We start from the raw sequence: 18,719 nt of genomic DNA on the forward strand, positions 1-18,719 counted from the left end.
ACTCCCCCTCCAGTCTAAAAGATTTCCATCATTAAAATTTATTGAAATATTTACTATTAGCTACCGTGCGTTTGTTTTCAACAGTATTGATTATTAATCGAATTAATACTTTTTTAATCGTACCCTTAAAATCCCTTGCTTTTACTGTGAAAGCCCTCGGGCCTACTTCCGCCCTGCTTCCTCGGCTCTCGGTAGCTTCACTCGGACGCTCTCTGACTTCCTGGTGAGTGGGGGCGTTTGTTCTGCCCGTTTCCAAACACAACAAAGACTCGAGTGGGGTGAGATTTAGTGAGGTCGGTCCAGAGATGAGCTTTAAAGCTTAAATTTGTGTCTGAGCTGCGGTTGGAGTTTAATCTGATGCTAGGACGTTGAAGCGGGCGGCGGAAGGTCTTCATTCAGTCCGCCCCGACGGTTCAACATGTGGCTGCTTTTCGCCTTTTTAGCCGCTTTCACCGCTTTAACGAAGGCCGCCGTCCCCCCGGACACGACGGAGCAGGACTTCAGTGAGTGTTTAAAACTGAATTTAATCGTAAATGTGTCCTTTGTGAGAGCCGCCTTTCCGCCGGAAAAGTTCATGTTTGAGGCAGAATGTATGGAGGACCGCTCATGTCAAACAAAAGTTTAATTCGCATAAAAATCACAGATAATTAAATAAATGGCTGAGTGCAGGATTATTCAACTGGATCATGATAGTAGTTTATTAAATGGAAAATCAAGTCAAATGAGATTAAAAGTTAACATTTTGACCAGATATTTAACTATTATAAAAAAATCACAATACATGAACTTAAAAATAAAAAAGTCATAATAAGAGAAGTGTAGGGAGTTAATTGTGCCTTTTAAGAAAGAAAAAGCAAAACCAAGAATAATGCTGTGCCATAACGATGTTAGCATATGTCACTGGTTTCTAATCATGATGTCATCATTTGACAGGAAATGAGATGATAAAAAGTGCAGAGTACTGAAGTTTAATATTTTAACTTCGTTTATCGTTACAAACTTTTTCCTTTTTTTTTTTCATAAAAGGAAAAAGTGGATGGAAAAACTTACATTTCTATTAAATATAAAGTCTGCAGCATTTCATTTGTGTTAATTATTAACTGATGTGTTGAGTTTGGTCACTTGTTGGCGTGTGGTAGAGCTGAGGTATTTCACAGGATTTTCAATGCTAACAGGCAGGTATGCGTTTCCTCCGCAGTGTCTCTCAGAGCGATGCTGGATGACTTTGATGTGCTGCCTCTCTCCAGCCTGCAGACGCACTCCGTCCGCCGTCGTGACGTCCAGACTCAGACGCACGTGGAGAAGCTGATCAGCTTCAGCGCCCTGCAAAGGTAAGATGGCGGCGTCCGTCCATGCAGCTCTGTGCCATTTCTTTGATTTGTAAAATCTGAACATCTCCTCCTCGTGTCTACAGGCATTTCAGACTCTACTTGAGGACCAACGATGAGCTCTTCACCAGCGACTTCAGAGCCGTGGTCATCAGCGAGAACGGCCAAGAGTCGACCTACCCGGTCAACAGGCACAACTACTTCACTGGACACGTCATCGGTAAACTATTTAAGCAGAGCCTTTGTGGGAGGTCTTTGGGGTCCTTCTGGTGGTTTTTTTGTTTGTTTGTTTTCTTTGTTTTGTTTTTTGTATTCGTCTTGATGGAGGCTTTTAAGGTCCTTGTAGAGGTCTTTTTTGGTTTCTTGTAGGGATATTTGGGCTCCTTGAATGGATTAAAGAGGTCTCATGGAGATTTTAGGTGTTCTTATGGGGTTTTTAGAGTCCATGTGGGGATTTCACGTGTCCTCAGAGGGTTTTAGAGTCTCTCGTGGAGGTTTTTGGGGTCCTCTGAGTTTTGAGAAATCTACTTCATGGTTTCTTGTAAAGCTTGCAGAGTAATTAAAAAAAATCCCCAGATGTTCTTGAGAAGGTTCACAAGGCCTTATCAGGCTTCTTGTAGATGTTGTCGGGCTGGTCCAAAGTACTTCAAACACACGTGTGGAATGTGTGTGGTGACCTTTAGCTGAAAGGATTAACATGGAGTAACTGCTCCTTTTAATGAGTTTTTGTGTTGTAGGGGAGGAGAACTCCCGTGTTCAGGCGCACATCGAAGATGACGAGTTCTCCGCTCACATCCTGACTGATGAGGCCGAGTACAATGTCGAGGTAAACATCTGAGACTTGGAGTAAACGCCTGCTGAGTGATCAGTCCCTAAACCTTCATCTGCTCTCTTCAGCCTCTTTGGAGGTTCACATCGGCGCCCTCTGGCGGTCGCCTCCTAATCTATCGCTCGGAAGACATCCGCAACATCAGCCGCCTGCAGCAGCCTTCGGTCTGCGGCTACGTGACCTCTGACCCCAGTGACTTGCTCCCTGACAGCGTAAAAGCAGCTGTGATGGAGGAAAAGGAGGAAGAAGGTGAGAAGCGAGCTCCTCACCTGAACTTAGCACTGCGACTGCTTCCTGTTTGAGGGTAAAGCTCACACTGACCCAAAGTGACCACGCCCAGGTGACACAGGAACCGCGTTAACCACAGAGAATGCGAGAACTTCCTGTCACTGCTCAGCACAAAGGTGCCCAGTGAAACACCTTCATCTGAACTGAGTACAGAGCGAGCGACACAAACAGGAAGTCAATCAGAAAAAAGACTTTTAATGTGAAAAAAAATCACAAAGTAAAAGCTGTTTAAACAAAAGAGAGCTCGCCATTCCAACCGAAGGAAAAGTTCGAGCTTTAAATGAAAAAATACAAAATCTGAAAAAATATTTTTAAGGTAGGGGGAAAAAAAGAGAAGAGAGATTTTACTGTAAAAACATATATTTTAATATTTGACACATTCAAACACTTATAAATAATAACAAATAAAAAAAGAGCTTTCAGTTTCAAATGCATAAATAATATTGTCTGATGTGTTTCGGTGGTTTCTTGTTTAGAGTCGGCGTTCAGAGTGAAGCGTCACGTGCACGACCACAAGAAGAACTCGTGTCCTCTGCTGCTGGTAGCCGACCATCGCTTTTTCAAACACATGGGCCGCGACGAGGAGAGCACCACCCTCAACTACCTGGTCGGTACCACCTGTACATTCATCACCCCCGCCTCTCCCATCCACTGACACTGAACCCTGCCCCCTCCCAAATGTGTTTCAGATCGAGCTGATTGACCGTGTCGACGACATCTACAGAAACACGTCATGGGGCGAGGGGTTCAGCGGGTACGGCGTCCAGATCGATCAGGTGAGCATGCTCTGTTCCGCTTCCTGTTTGTGTTTAAACTCGGACGCTGTGATTTTTAACGTGACACCGCGTTCCTGCCATCAGATCATCATCAAGAAGTATCCGACTCCTGTGGATCCCGGAAAAACTCATTTCAACATGAAGGGAAGTCCAGTGGAGGGGAGAGACGTTTGGGATGTGAAGAAGCTGCTAGAGGTAACCACAGGAAGCTGACACTGCCACGCCACCGAGTAACTGTGTCCATATTCACATTTAGAGAAACAGGTTCAAGATTTAGGTCTGTGAACACAGGTTTTTTTGTGAAAACGACATTTAATTTGAAAAGAAACAGCTTAGTGTGAGTAGAGCAGGCTGTGATGTGGAGTGTGTCGGATGCATTGGATCGGTCAGCTCTCTGAGGTCTCTGCTCGCCATCCTCTCGCAGCAATTCAGTGTGGACATCGCGGGGAAAGCCTCCAACGTCTGCCTCGCTCATCTCTTCACCTATCAGGACTTTGACGAGGGCACTCTGGGGCTTGCCTACGTCGCCCCGTCTAAAGCCGACATCGCTGGAGGCCTCTGCTCCAAACGTGAGTCCCGTGGCTCCGCCCCAGAGTCCCTGGTAGATGGAGGTGGAAGTGTGACTCACGTTGTTGTCTCCTTCCACCACAGCTAGTCCTTCGACCTTAAATGAGCAGGGAGTGATCTACCTGAACACTGGCCTCACCAGCACCAAGAACTACGGCAAGACCATCCTGACCAAGGTGGAAATGAACCAGGCGTTCTGATTGGTTAATGCCTGCTCCTTTAGAATTGTTTGAGTGTGTGTGTGTGTGACACAGGAATTGTTCGTCATCTCCACAGGAAGCGGACCTGGTGACAACCCATGAACTCGGCCATAACTTCGGCGCAGAGCACGACCCGGACAAACCGGAGTGTGCCCCCCGAGAGGACCAGGGTGGGAAGTATGTCATGTATCCCATCGCCGTGAGCGGAGACCACGTCAACAACAAGGTGCAAAATGCTGAATCCAGGATTTCAGTCTTTAAACTCACTGTTCCACCTGCATGTTTATTAGCGCCTCTTTACACATTGATTATGAGTTGAAGCGACAGTGAACCTCTGCAGAATTACAGTCTGTGTTTGCCTCTCGTGTGCTTCCAGATGTTCTCTGACTGCAGTAAGCGCTCCATCGTGAAGCGTCTCAGGTTGAAAGCACCGTCCTGCTTTAAAGAGAGGAAGATCAATGTATGCGGGAACTCCCGGGTGGAGCAGGGCGAGGAGTGCGACCCAGGACTGCTGCACATCAATTCAGACCTCTGCTGCACGCCCAACTGCAGGCTGAAGGCCGATGCTCAGTGCAGGTCAGAGATACACCTGACAGGTGAGGTGATTCTCTTGCAGCGGTGCTCTCGGCTCACCCCTGCTGTCTGTGTTCAGTGACAGGAACAGCGCCTGCTGCAGGGAGTGCAGGTTCGAGGCCAAAGGAGCGGTCTGTCAGGAGCCCATCGATGCCACCTGTAAAGGACACTCATACTGCACAGGTGAGCTCCAGTTACCACACAACACTTTCAGTTGACAGCGTCAGACGACTGCAGATTTTTTAAATTATTATTATTGCTATTATTATTATTTCTGCTGTAAAGTTGAACAATGTAACATGGGAGCCTGCTGGAGCCTCTATTGGACGATAGAGGAACTGCAGGGTCTGGGATCGGTTGTTGTTTCAATGAATCTAAATCCTTTCTAATCTTTTGCAATTCTCAGTTTAGTAATACGTAGTTGTCTTATTTTAGTCATCACAATGAAAACTTCTTCTAATTATCTTAATAAAATAAATGTTTTTGAACCAATAGCAGAAGAAGCAGAGAGTGAGGTTGGATAAATGGCTGTAGGTGGAAACGCTGATAGTGTAATATAAAGTGTTGTGTGTTGACAGGAAACAGCAGCGAGTGTCCTCCTCCAGAAAATGCTCCAGATAAGACGGTGTGTTTGGACAGTGGCGAGTGTTTGAATGGAGAGTGTATCCCCTTCTGTCAGGCCGTCCTGAAGCTGCAGCCCTGCGCCTGTAACGGTACGACGCTCTCAATTTGCAAACAGTTTAAACTTAGGTTTATACCCCTGAGTTTTCTCTGTAGTGAGTGTACTCTGATAGCAGGAAGGCTGTTTACCTCAGCGTTATCTAGTAGTATCTAGTATAATGTTTGGTTATAATGAGCTGTTGTTTTTCAGTTAGCTCACTATCACATGTCTAACCTGCTGACATTAAGCCCCAATATCAGGAATAAATGAGCACGTTTACAGGGAGTGCAGAATTATTAGGCAAATGAGTATTTTGTCCACATCATCCTCTTCATGCATGTTGTCTTACTCCAAGCTGTATAGGCTCGAAAGCCTACTACCAATTAAGCATATTAGGTGATGTGCATCTCTGTAATGAGAAGGGGTGTGGTCTAATGACATCAACACCCTATATCAGGTGTGCATAATTATTAGGCAACTTCCTTTCCTTTGGCAAAATGGGTCAAAAGAAGGACTTGACAGGCTCAGAAAAGTCAAAAATAGTGAGATATCTTGCAGAGGGATGCAGCAGTCTCAAAATTGCAAAGCTTCTGAAGCGTGATCATCGAACAATCAAGCGTTTCATTCAAAATAGTCAACAGGGTCGCAAGAAGCGTGTGGAAAAACCAAGGCGCAAAATAACTGCCCATGAACTGAGAAAAGTCAAGCGTGCAGCTGCCAAGATGCCACTTGCCACCAGTTTGGCCATTTTTCAGAGCTGCAACATCACTGGAGTGCCCAAAAGCACAAGGTGTGCAATACTCAGAGACATGGCCAAGGTAAGAAAGGCTGAAAGACGACCACCACTGAACAAGACACACAAGCTGAAACGTCAAGACTGGGCCAAGAAATATCTCAAGACTGGTTTTTCTAAGGTTTTATGGACTGATGAAATGAGAGGGAGTCTTGATGGGCCAGATGGATGGGCCCGTGGCTGGATTGGTAAAGGGCAGAGAGCTCCAGTCCGACTCAGACGCCAGCAAGGTGGAGGTGGAGTACTGGTTTGGGCTGGTATCATCAACGATGAGCTTGTGGGGCCTTTTCGGGTTAAGGTTGGAGTCAAGCTCAACTCCCAGTCCTACTGCCAGTTTCTGGAAGACACCTTCTTCAAGCAGTGGTACAGGAAGAAGTCTGCATCCTTCAAGAAAAACATGATTTTCATGCAGGACAATGCTCCATCACACGCGTCCAAGTACTCCACAGCGTGGCTGGCAAGAAAGGGTATAAAAGAAGAAAAACTAATGACATGGCCACCTTGTTCATCTGATCTGAACCCCATTGAGAACCTGTGGGCCATCATCAAATGTGAGATTTACAAGGAGGGAAAACAGTACACCTCTCTGAACAGTGTCTGGGAGGCTGTGGTTGCTGCTGCACGCAATGTTGATGGTGAACAGATCAAAACACTGACAGAATCCATGGATGGCAGGCTTTTGAGTGTCCTTGCAAAGAAAGGTGGCTATATTGGTCGCTGATTTGTTTTGTTTTGTTTTTGAATGTCAGAAATGTATATTTGTGAATGTGGAGATGTTATATTGGTGTAACTGGTAAAAATAAATAATTGAAATGGGTATATATTTGTTTTTTGTTAAGTTGCCTAATAATTATGCACAGTAATAGTCACCTGCACACACAGATATCCCCCTAAAATAGCTAAAACTAAAAACTACTTCCAAAAACATTCAGCTTTGATATTAATGAGTTTTTTGGGTTCATTGAGAACATGGTTGTTGTTCAATAATAAAATTATTCCTCAAAAATACAACTTGCCTAATAATTCTGCACTGCCTGTATATTGACTTCAGTTTAGAAGATGAGGAGGAAGAGGATGTGGTTTAATTAAGATGGCAATGACGTTGGCATTGATCCCTTTTGCAAAAAAAAAAAAATAGCGATGATGCTTCATATCATGAGTCTGAAAGTGCAGGTATGAATTTAAATGTCCCTTCACGGCACGAGACTTGTCTTTCACCTTTTGCGTACTACTTATGTGATCACTATTTAGGTACATGCATAAAAAGCCATCAGGCAGAATGGTCACGTCCCTCTTAGCCACTGTATTCTTAATACATTAATTCTACATGAATGAGACTGCATCAGTTTGTTGCAAGATGTTATCACACATTGACCAGTGTTCATTTATAAATACAATATCCTTTTTCTTTTTTTTTTTTTTTCTTTTTTTTTTTTTTAAACAAAATAAACTTAAAAAAAAAAAAAACCCAGCTGACTGCAGAGAATCACATCTGCAGTTACTTGTGCGATGCTTCTTCTCTCAAACTCTGTTTTGTTTTTCTCCTGGAGGTAGTTTCAGTCTGTTTCATGCTGCAGCTAAAGCCGTTGTTTCTGCCTTTGTTCCTCTCAGAAACCAACGCTTCCTGTAAAGTCTGCTGTCGGAGCAGCGGCGGCGTCTGCACCCCCTATCAGGACATATCAGGCAGTTTCCTTTTTCTCAGGAAGGGCAAACCCTGTACCGTGGGTTTCTGCGATGGAGCGGTGAGACCATCGCTAAATATTCAGAGCTTTTACACTGAAGGCGACAGGAAGTGATGACCGTTTCCTGTGCCTGCAGGGAAAATGCATGAAGCAGGTGCAGGACGTGGTGGAGCGTCTGTGGGACTTCATCGATAAGCTGGACATCAACACGTTCTGGAAGTTTCTGGCTGATAACATTGTGGGCTCAGTGGTGGCGTTCTCGCTGCTGTTCTGGGTTCCTTTCAGCATCCTGGTGCACTGTGTGGTGAGTGGCATCTGTGATCGCATCTGCGGGGGGGCTGGAGGGTTCGGGTCGCCTTTGAAGTCTGAATTTTGTCGCACTTCTTTGGTTTCAGGACCGGAAACTCGATAGGCAGTACGAGCAGACCACCAAGTCACTCCTGTTCCCCAGCGTGAGCACAAATATCTGAGTAAAGAAGGTTTTTAAAATTTAATTCTCGGACATGCTCTCACACACGTCTCTCTGTTTTCCCAGAATGCCGAGCTCTTGAGCAGCCTGGATTCGGCCTCCGTTCGGATCTTCAAATCTCCAACGTTCTCCTCCGGCCCCCTTCGCTTTCATCCCAGTGGCCCCGAGCAGACTGGCGCCGACCCAGCCCAAAGCCCACCTCCTCTGGACAGCCCCCGCATGGCCACCATCCAAGAGGACCCCAGCTCAGACTCCCACCTGGAGGAGGCATCCCTTGAGGAGGCGTTCGGACGTCCAGCAGGGGCAACCCGGCGCTCCTTCGAGGACCTGACAGAGAACATGAGTCGCAGTGAGAAGGCAAAGGTGTTCAGGCTGCAGAGGCAGCATCAGATCGACAGCAAGGAGACACAGTGCTGAGGCGGCGAGTGCCTCCACCTTCATAGAATAGCTAGAATAGCTCTTTGCCATTGTACATGTACAACGAAATCCCGGCTCCACCTTTAGCTGCATCTTCGTCAGGATCCGTTCCAGACTGCAGAGTGTCATACTCTGTAAGACAAAAGCCTCAACAGCTGGCACTCAGACCACAGACGTATACAAGATGGACTTAGCCCCGAAAATATGTTTTAAATACTGATATAAAAAACATGGTAGCCTGCTGGCGCCTCTATTGGATGATAGAGGAACTGCAGGGTCTGGGATCAGTTGTTTCAATGAATCTAAATTCTACGTACAACAGAAAGTAAACTCAAAAAGTAAAACAAAGAAATCTTCAGATAACGTGCTTTGATTTATATCGTTATTCACTATCAGTGGACAAAATGTCCTTATTACAATATAAAAACACTGTAGTGCCTTAAACCTGCAGCAGTGACCAGCAGGGGGCGCCTCCTCAGTGTCTAAAGGAGACTCCTGCTCCCTTGACCGTTGACCTCAGTAAACGACCTCCTGACGCGTTCATGTCTCGATTTCACTTGTTACTCAATAATGGTGTCATTGGGGGCAGGGTTTCAGTACAGGCATCGCAGCTTTTGTATCTGTTCATTTTCCTTCCCGATGTTTTGCACTTTAGTCTTTCACGCCAGTTCTTTGTGTTCCTCTAAAACAGGTGGCCAACTCCAGGCCTCGAGGGCTGGTGTCCTGCAGGTTTTAAATGTGTCCTTGAGCCAACACAGCTGATTCAACTGGCTATATTTACCTCCTCAACATTTGCTGAAGTTCTCCAGAGACTTGGTAACGAACTAATCATGTGATTCAGGTGTGTTGACCAAGGGTGATATCTAAATCTTTCAGCACATCGGCCCTCGAGGCCTGGAGATGCCCACCCCTGCTCTAAAACAACCCGTCCTGTTCAGTGAAGCAACTCAGCAGCTCCGGGAATCAAACCTGTCAGTGTTCGTGCCTTGCTCAACGTGCTGAGCCTCTGTAAATATATGAACGTAAAATATTTTATCCTCCTGCAAAGCCCTTTGGACTGTTTGTGTTTGGAGCCTCATTTTAATCGTTTAAATTAAGCTGATGTGTTTTTGTTTGTTTGTTTTGGGCTTTTTGTTTTTTTTTGTTTTTTTAAAGCACTTCGTGCATCTCAGATTCAGGGTTGGCGAAATTACAGTTTATGGTTTTCTGAATATTTTTTCAAATGTTTTTTTCTACTGTTTTGTAAGGCAAAGTTTAATGCTCACCTTCAAGAGTTTCAAAGTCTACAAGACTTTTAGGAGAAAAAAAAAAACAGGGAAAATGTGGAAATAAAACAAAACATTTAAAATGAATATTGTTCTAATTTTCTAAAGAAAAGCAGGACTTTTTCTTGCATAAAAACAAACCAGGTTCAAGCACCAAAGCTGAACTCCCCGTAAATCCATTTTTTTATTTAAAAAGCGACAGTCAGCAGTGAGCTCCTCTTCTTATCTGGTATCCTGATGCAATAGAGCCAGTGTTTTTAATTTCATGTGCTCTTCTGTGCAGATGATGCTCTGCTGTATCTACACGTTGTTTACTGTCACATCACTGAAGTGGTGTCGGATTTAATATATCATTACATGTTAGAAAATTCTGCTTTTGGATTAAAAAATGAAGACATTTCTAAGACTCTGTACTGTTTGTGTGTTGAAGATAAGAATACTGCACTAATTAGCAGGTATCTGTGCCTGTGGAATAGCTGATCACCTAGCACTCCACCCTCTTGTTCAAATGTGGTCTACAAATGTCCATCTGTTACATACAGTCAGTGTCTGAGGCTGTGAAGCTACAGCTAACAGATCTGCAGAACACCATTGGAGATAATGTTTTATGTATCCAGAATAAGCCAGCATGACTGAAATAAGTGTAAACCTTTTTAAAGCGGCCATCGGAGGCTTTGATGGTCTAAAGGAAACAGACTGAGAAACTCAACTGAAGTTTATTTTACACATAAAAAAAAAGAAGCATTCATTTTTATAGGAAATCGGTACAAAAGCATCCCCTGTGACATCACTGTGGCCTGTCAGAAAGCAGGGCTTAGGGCGTCATGGAGCCGATGGACAGCGACTTCTATCATCTCCCTTAGAGTCTCGTCCTCTGCGCATGACACCAACTGCAGAGTAACACACAGAGGTCAAATAAAGGGTATTACATCATTTTCTACAGAAACAAACAAAATACTTGCATAAATAACATATGTGAAACTATTAATTTCACACATAACCAGGAAGCAACTGTAAGTTAAGCTCAGTAGCACTGACTGTGACTGTATAGTAGTCTGAGAAAATAAGCTTGAGCAAGTCTGAGTTCAGTTTAGCCCTTTACAGGCTTTACCTTACAGGCGCTCTTTAAATGTTACTGTGTGTGTTAGAAAGAAAATTCAAGGGGCTTTTGAAATGAGAGAAGGCGAGCTTTACAGGGATATTTTGTGTATCACGGTATCATGAAGCATTCACTCAATACTGTCTGAACACAGACAGAAAAAAATCACGTGTGTGCTACACATCCCCCCCCCCCCAATTCCTCACACATTTTGGACTCCAGAGAAAATAAAAAAAATCAGTTGCACTGAAGTTTTCTTCCTGTTCAGCAGCTGACTTTCAGTCTCATGGAAACTGCACAGCTGCCTGCTGGGAGGTCAGAGTCACTGCAATCACACAGACTGCTTAAGGTTTACAAATGATAAGCATCAGATTTAGTAGAAAGCCAGTTTGTCAATGAGTTGCAATCGGTCTGAGTGCAACTAACTAGTCTTTACAACTGGGGACTCCAGTGGTTGCTAACTGGGTGTGTTCCTATATGAAAGCAAGGTTGGCGAGGATCTGTGTTTGTTATCTGTGGAAGAATCTGTTTCAGATCTCTGAATGTATGAAGTTAAAGTGAATTTTGGTTTTCAGATGGACACAGACTTTTGATGTTCCCTGATTTATCAGTTAATCTGTGTCATCATGAACAGAGAGCATGCAACTGTCAACTCAACCCAACAACTTTTATGCCGTCATGATGTAATAATGACTGATCAGAGCTGATCTCAGTCGCATGAAGGTCAGGTAATTTCTCTGTGTGAGTGCAGCCTGACAGAACTTCAGCCAATGACATCTCAGAGGCGCCGTCTCTTATTTACATGCTTTGAGGTTTAAACTTAACATAAAGCCCTGCAGCGGGAACAGGAAGTACCCATACTTTCAGGTTTTTCATGAACAGATCGGGTTCTGTAACAGGAAGTCTGAGGATTTAAAACAAAATGATCCTTAACACCAGATTTATGTCACATGACCTTAATGCAGCTTAAACTGCACAGCCCCCTGTGCTAAAGGTCAGAGTTTTGTGTTCTGTCAGAAGGTCTAACTCTGCCCACTCCTCATACTCACTCTGGTCTCTGGGTCTACTGACGCTGTGACGCCGTCCACGGTCACGCTGAGGTTTTTACCATCTTTGAAATTCACGCAGTCATCCCCAAACATGTCGCTGCAACACAATACAAGTTAGTCTACCACTTGGGGACTTTTACTTTGAAAATTTTGAAAATGCTAAGTTAGAAATGAAATCCTTTCTTGGGTCTGTGTGTGTCGGTGTGTGTGGTGTTTGTGTGCGCACATGTCTGTGTGTAGCAGCGACTCACTGCAGCATGAGCGCAAGCCTCTCCACAAACACGTCCATGTCGAAACTTTCCTTCTTCCCCTCCACAACTGAAACACACAAACACACAGATGTTACAGATTCTGCACTGTCCCCAAACATTGCACTTCAAACTGCCGTACTGTGTTTACTGACACTTCTGGGCGTTGGGGTTGGACTGGACCTCGAGGATGACAGTGGCAACGGCGTCAGCGTACATGTCATTGAGCGGATTGGCGATCCACTGAGGAAACAAATCAAGAAGAAACACTTACTTACTTCAATGATGGCAAAATGAAACAGAAATTAGTGAACTAATTGGTAAAATTCTGGATCTGTAACACTTTAAAAAAAAAACGAAAAAACAAATTTACAACAAAGAAACAAAAGATCTGAAATTAAAAAAACTTCAACAGCTGCTTAAATATGAAGCAAAATTAATTTTCCTCCAATCAGTGAGTTCCTGTTTGAAATAAATCTGAACATTTTGTTTCAGACAGAGCACTGAAGCTGCATCCATGAACAACAAAGGCTGTACGAAATCACAGCACCTCTGCTCACATGGGCTGTAGTGTATGTGTGTGTGTGTGTCTGACCTCTAGCAGCACCATGCTGGCTTCATGAACCATCGTGATGCTCTTAAAGATTCTCACGGTGATTTTCTCAGTTCCCTCCACCTGCTCCACATCGCCTGAAACACAAAGAGCAGCTCATGAACGCTCTGTGGACCGTGTTCAATTAAACTTCAGTTCACTTTTATTTATATAGTTCCAAATCACAACAACAGTTGCCTCAAGGTGCTTTGTATTGTAAAGACATTGTCTCCATCATTCTCTGTAAACGTCCTGATGGAGGTGAAACACCTTCAGAAACTAACATGAACATTTTTAAGCCCACGTATCATCAAGTCTGACATGCAGAAAAATTCACGACCAAAGATCCCATTAAATATTTCTAATGCATCGCCTCACAAAACTTCCGGTAATGGGAGGAGCCAGCTTAAGTTTTACTCTGGATGACCCGAGTCAGGTGAGTCCAGGTGAGCTTTGCTGCTTTCTTACCTGCGAGGTTTCTCAGCTGGCTGACCAGCAGTGAGATGGGTCCGGTGTATGGGATGGCCTGCGTCTGAGTCACCATGCCCATCGACAGGTCAGTGTAGTCTGTACAGAGAGCACAAATGTCAGGAAGCAACAGGCGATGCGTTCAGGGACCAGCATCAGGCTGGAATAATTAGTGCAGGTAAACTGAGTTACTGACTGGAGAGGTCGGAGGGCGACAGGATGTGATAGTTAAAGTTTCGTTTGACGAGAATCCCAGAGACCCGCTGACCCTGAATGCACTTCTTGTCGGCAAGGGAGCCCATCACCTGCAGCAGAGGATGCTGGGAGTTAAGGTGGCAGAAGGTGAAACGAGACACGCTTAAAGCTGCGGATGGTTTTCAGGAGGACCTTGGCCAGTTTCTCTCCTCTGAAGTTGAGCGTGACGGCCTCGGTGTTCCTCGGGTTGTGCACCTCGATGTGGACCTCATCGTTGTCCTCGTACTCGCGGATCAACGCCGCCTTCAGACGCGCCATCTCGTTCTGCTCGCCGTGGACGAGAATCTGCAGACCCAGGATCAGCACACGTTAAACTAAACTCACCTGTTCCCGACATCAGACCGAGTGCTGTGCACAGTTTCAGTCAGTAGAGCAACAAAGAAAAACTCCAGGTCCAGGACTGAAGCTGCATGCGAAGGTCCACAGCGCACAGACGTCTTACTCTCATTAGATGATCTCTGCTCTGCTGAGCGATTGGACTGAGTCATGATTAACAATTATACAGCTGCTACAATTTTAGCACTTTTGAAACGCTGTCATCTGTTTACTGATAAGCTGAGAGTGAGTGAATAAATCTGATTACCACATGAGGAGGCTTGAGAGCTCTGATGAACTCGCTGGTCTGTTGGTAGTCTGTGTGAGCTGAGAAGGAGATGTAGTCCACCGACATCTTCAGAGGAAGCTTCTGACCCGACATGGTGGTGATCTCGTCGGGCTCTGTCATGATGTGCTGAGAAACGCAGACAAACCGTTAGACCTCGAAGGAATCAGGAAAGAAACTCGGCTCTCTGAAGGCTTTAAATGATTGTGTCATTTTCACTATGGCCTGATGGGGGCACTGTTGCCTTATTATTAATGCCTAAACCCTGACACAGACGGTTTAAATCAGAGCAGATCTGCAGGTCTGGGCTTTCCGCCACTCCCCGAAAAGAAAATCAGACTCTCAGGAAACATTTTCCGCTCAGAAACGGGAAAATGTTGGAAAAGCCTCAGAAGCAGGCTCACTCAGGTTTGTCCTTCAGGGCAGTTTCCTGACTCCACAGTTAAAATAGTCCAAGCTGACCTCACCTTGGCGAGCGTCCCCTCCACGCAGTATCCGGCGATGATGACGCCATTCCTGCGGTCGGTGCACCAGCTCTCAAACAGCTCTCTGGACAGGCCACTCTGCATCATACCAGGAGATGCCATCACCACGCTGGGACCGATGTCATCGAAGTGGTCCATGCTCTGAAACACACACATGTAAAAATCCTGCATGTATAATGATATGAGCCAACTGACAACCCACGGACTGCATTCACTGACCTTGAGGTTGCTGATGTGCTTGAAGACAAAGGGGTTGTTGATGTTGATAGCCTTGCGGATCTTGTCGTTCATGGCGTTGATGTAGGTCTGGTACACAGCCATGCACTTCCTGGCCAGAGAAGAGGCGTAGTAGATAGGGATGTCGTGGAGCTCCGGGTGGTTCTGCCAGTACTCGTCTGGATCAAAAACACGAGCAGATCAGAGGTCAATAGGGTCGGAGCCGGGCTCATGGGCAGAGGAGACCGAGAGAAGACCTCACCGAGGATGAGGAGCAGCTCCTGAGCCCGTCCCAGGGCGAAGACAGGGATCAGGCAGCGGCCCTCCCTGTTCACGATGTCGTGGACGGTGTTGCAGAAACGAGCCTCCCTCTCCTCACGCTTCTCGTGGATGTGAGTGCCATAGGTCGACTCCTGAACGCAGAGCAGGAAACATTACTGAGTATGCTTGGCTCGCTGATTCATCACAGTTGCATCAAGATTAGCAGTCACATGATGTAGTAACAGCAGGTGTTTGCAGCTCCAGGTTTCACCTTTAGGGTGTGATCTCCACACACGGGATCATGTGGAGATGTCAGATCTTACAGACATTTGAGGCGGTTACACCTCATTCATGGTTTTACTCCGTTTCCTGGGCAGGGATAGCTCAGTAGGTAGAGTGGTGGCCCCATGATCGGAAGGTCGGGGGTTCGATTCCCCTGAACAGCTACCCTGAGGTACCCCTGAGCAAGGTACCGTCCCTACACACTGCTCCCCGGGCGCCCAATGGCTGCCCACTGCTTCACTGAGTGAATGGGTTAAATGCAGAGAGGGATTTTCCCCACGGGGACCAATAAAGTACACACTTTCTTCTTCTTCTTCTTCTGTCACGTTTCTGTGGTCGATGTTTCTAACGATGACCTCAGAAGTAAATTGATCCCTGTGAAGTTCAGGCTGCTCTAAAATATCAGTTTTTTTTTCTACTCTTGGATCTGGATGATGTCACTGAGATGCTCCACCCATATGTGGATTCTGTGAGGCAGCCAATCAGGAGAAATTAGGCTTAAACTGGGCATAGCTAAAAGAGGACAAACCAGCCCAGAATCAGATAAAGGAGGATTATTATGAACGACGGATCATGCAAAGCTGCCATAAACTTTGAACAGTTGATTTCTGATTTCAGAATCACTCACTGTGATGAGGATGTCCGGCTTCACGCTTGGGATCTCTGCTGCCATCAGGTGTCTGTCCTCTTGACGGGAGAAATCACCTGTGTACAACAGCTACACACACACACACACACACACACACACACACACACACACACACACACCATGCGCGATTAGCAGCTGTGGCCATGCTGTCCTCAGTAAACTCACTCATTCACAAAAACAAAGTGCCTGTCTGAGGTGGTCCCTCCGGAGAGACAATAGTTTTGGAACACACCAGCACATTTTCTCTGCTGTTTAACGCAGAAAAACCCGACTGCGATGCGACAAAGCATCACCCCACTGATCATGTGTCTAAGACAGCCTCGCCCTCATCGTATTCACATGAAGTCACAGGAACTTATTTCACCTTTATTTTCAGTTCTTGCAGCGTCTTTATTTCTTAACAAGCTGCAGTGATTAAAAAAAAGGTCAAAGAATCTGAACTGTAGTTTTTAAACTGCAACTAAATGTCCATAAAAACTCTGAGTGTGTACATGTAGCAACACGCCCACAGAGGCGCAAACACTCAGAGGAGGCTGGATCAATGTCTGAAGAACTCACCTTGACGCCGGCGATCTCGATCATGAACATGGCGGCTCCGAGGACATGGCCGGCGTGGTAACACCAGAACTTAATGCCAGCCACCTCCTTCACCTCGTGGAAGTTGATGGTCTCGATCTTTTCCATGCTGTCCTCCAGGTCGGTCTCCGTGTACAGCATGTCATCAGCTGAGATGTTACTGCAGACACGATTCAGACAATCAAGCGTCAAAGATTCTAAGCAACTCATCAGCAGCGTCTTTGACGGCAAACAGCACTTACCTCTGCTTCACAACTCCTACAGCAGGTTTGCATTACTCCAGTTTAAAATAACCCTCCTTTGGATGTCTTGTTATTTTAATTTAAAGCTGCTTATCACTGACCTGACACTGACCTTTGCTCGTTCGAGGTAACCCAAAAGTGAGGCTCACCAGCATTCGCCCACACTCTTATTAAACCGTTAAAAACATTCTCAGAGTCAACGTGTCTACCGGCGAGTCTCACCTGACTTTGACGTAGTCGGACAGCAACCACCGGTAGATGGCTTTGGTGGCGTGTGTCATGAACGTCCGACCTTTAAAGCTGGTCTTCTGCAGGAACCAGGGCAGAGCGCCGCAGTGGTCCAGGTGGAAGCTGATGGAAGGAGGAAGAGTCAGCATAAACATCTGCGGTACATCAGTATCATCATGCTGCAGGCAGTCATGTGACCACTCGGCGGCTGTGAACTCACTGGCTGATGAGCAGCAGGTCGATCTCAGCTGGGTCGATCAGGTCAATGTAGGGCAGAGCGTCCATCCCCTCCAGACCAGGATGGATCCCACAGTCCAGCTGACACACACAAAGAGACACAGACCTTTACACACACTGAGGCTTCACGTTCACAACTGGAAGGTTCATATTCACTATCTCACCATGATCTTTCTTCCTTTGAACTCCAGGATGATGCAGGACCGTCCCACCTCCTGACCGGCCCCCCTGCACATAGACACACACTGAAACCACACTCCACACCTCACCCCAACATCCAGCTCAAACTCACTTTAAACCAAACTCCATTCAAAAATCAGTCAATTTTTATTTGTAAAAGAGCAAAACCCTGAAAGAATTGGAGTCACATGACTACACTCATAAGATTAAATATGCACTGACAGACGACCTTATATTTAATTATCAGCTGTGTCGAAGCTGGCAGGGAGATCTTTTCAGATTATAAGTGTTGTTAAATGAGTTCTGAATCAAAGCGCTTCACTGGAAACTTCCGCGGACCTTTTTAAGTTGTGTGTTTTACGCGTTTTATAGTTTATTTATGAACCCTGAATGAGTGATTTTCTGAATGTAGTTCTGTGAGGAGGGGGAGCCCGCACACAGAAAGAAGCTGAAGTTGCCTTAAACTCACAGCGGGCGGATCAGCAGCTGGTCGCTCTCCTCCGCCGGAACCGTCGCGTCGGGTTTACGTTTAGCCGCCATGTTGTTTACTTCCACACGCCGAAAAACAAACAAACAAACTCCGTCATCACTCCGTTAGTTAGCCACCTGCTATCAACAGCGGCTCCACAAGGTTTACTAATATGTAACTTCCGGTCCCCAGTGAAATCTTTCCGTGTAGTAACATTAGTCCTAACTTTTTGTTCCGCGATGAATCCCGGAGGAGAAGTGTGCTTTAAAGCAATCTAATATATTTAAAAAAAAAATCAGATTAATATGTATCAAATAAATAAATAGTATTCATCAATAAATGCTCAAATTAATTATTAACTAAATATATACTACTAATAATTACAAACAAAAATTATTTTCGTTTTTGTATCTTTGCTCTTTAAGTCTATGCACTTTTAATTTAGGAGATTTTAAAACTCTTTAAACAAATTCATTCTATAAATTGGCTTTAATTAAATTTAAAATCATATACATGACTATGTTTTTGTGTATTATATTTGAGTATTTAAATATTTTGTACTCAAGGTATTAAAAAACAATAATAAATAAATAAAAACAAATGGTTTACATAAAAACATTGACAAAATGCATCCTGCTCTGCTCGCTGATGCTTCCCCCCTCACTGATTTTCTTCTAGAATAATCAGGATGAACATCAGAGCCACAGATATGGCATGAATATTATTGATCGTTT

The 18,719-nt window shown here is 45.1% G+C and overlaps 2 protein-coding genes across 3 annotated transcripts; one reads left to right on the plus strand and one right to left on the minus strand.

Moving 5' to 3' along the window:
- The first annotated feature begins 171 nt into the window (after nt 1-171).
- adam17b (ADAM metallopeptidase domain 17b) lies at nt 172-10,252 on the plus strand. The gene is made up of 18 exons (XM_014408458.3): nt 172-503; nt 1,199-1,331; nt 1,415-1,548; nt 2,066-2,154; nt 2,226-2,406; nt 2,922-3,052; nt 3,135-3,221; nt 3,306-3,416; nt 3,646-3,790; nt 3,873-3,964; nt 4,065-4,214; nt 4,365-4,564; nt 4,641-4,744; nt 5,140-5,274; nt 7,627-7,757; nt 7,834-8,001; nt 8,093-8,149; nt 8,233-10,252. The coding sequence occupies exons 1-18, from the start codon at nt 419-421 to the stop codon at nt 8,581-8,583; spliced, it is 2,484 nt and encodes an 827-aa protein (XP_014263944.2). The 5' UTR covers nt 172-418; the 3' UTR covers nt 8,584-10,252.
- A 296-nt stretch (nt 10,253-10,548) lies between these two features.
- cpsf3 (cleavage and polyadenylation specific factor 3) lies at nt 10,549-18,176 on the minus strand. 2 transcript variants are annotated; one of them, XM_004561110.5, is made up of 18 exons: nt 17,986-18,176; nt 17,501-17,564; nt 17,320-17,417; nt 17,094-17,222; nt 16,612-16,789; nt 16,033-16,122; nt 15,124-15,274; nt 14,865-15,040; nt 14,628-14,786; nt 14,143-14,289; nt 13,692-13,844; nt 13,501-13,609; nt 13,305-13,403; nt 12,840-12,934; nt 12,400-12,487; nt 12,248-12,314; nt 11,997-12,093; nt 10,549-10,738 (listed from the first exon to the last, which is right to left on the minus strand). In XM_004561110.5, the coding sequence occupies exons 1-18, from the start codon at nt 18,054-18,056 to the stop codon at nt 10,649-10,651; spliced, it is 2,061 nt and encodes a 686-aa protein (XP_004561167.1). In that variant the 5' UTR covers nt 18,057-18,176; the 3' UTR covers nt 10,549-10,648. The 2 variants fall into 2 exon arrangements, with proteins under 2 accessions (XP_004561167.1, XP_076730330.1); XM_076874215.1 differs by having other exon boundaries at nt 14,865-15,035; nt 15,119-15,274.
- Nucleotides 18,177-18,719: the final 543 nt, after the last annotated feature.

The sequence above is a fragment of the Maylandia zebra genome, linkage group LG15, assembly GCF_041146795.1.
Source record: "Maylandia zebra isolate NMK-2024a linkage group LG15, Mzebra_GT3a, whole genome shotgun sequence".
Classification (NCBI taxonomy): Eukaryota; Metazoa; Chordata; class Actinopteri; order Cichliformes; family Cichlidae; genus Maylandia; species Maylandia zebra.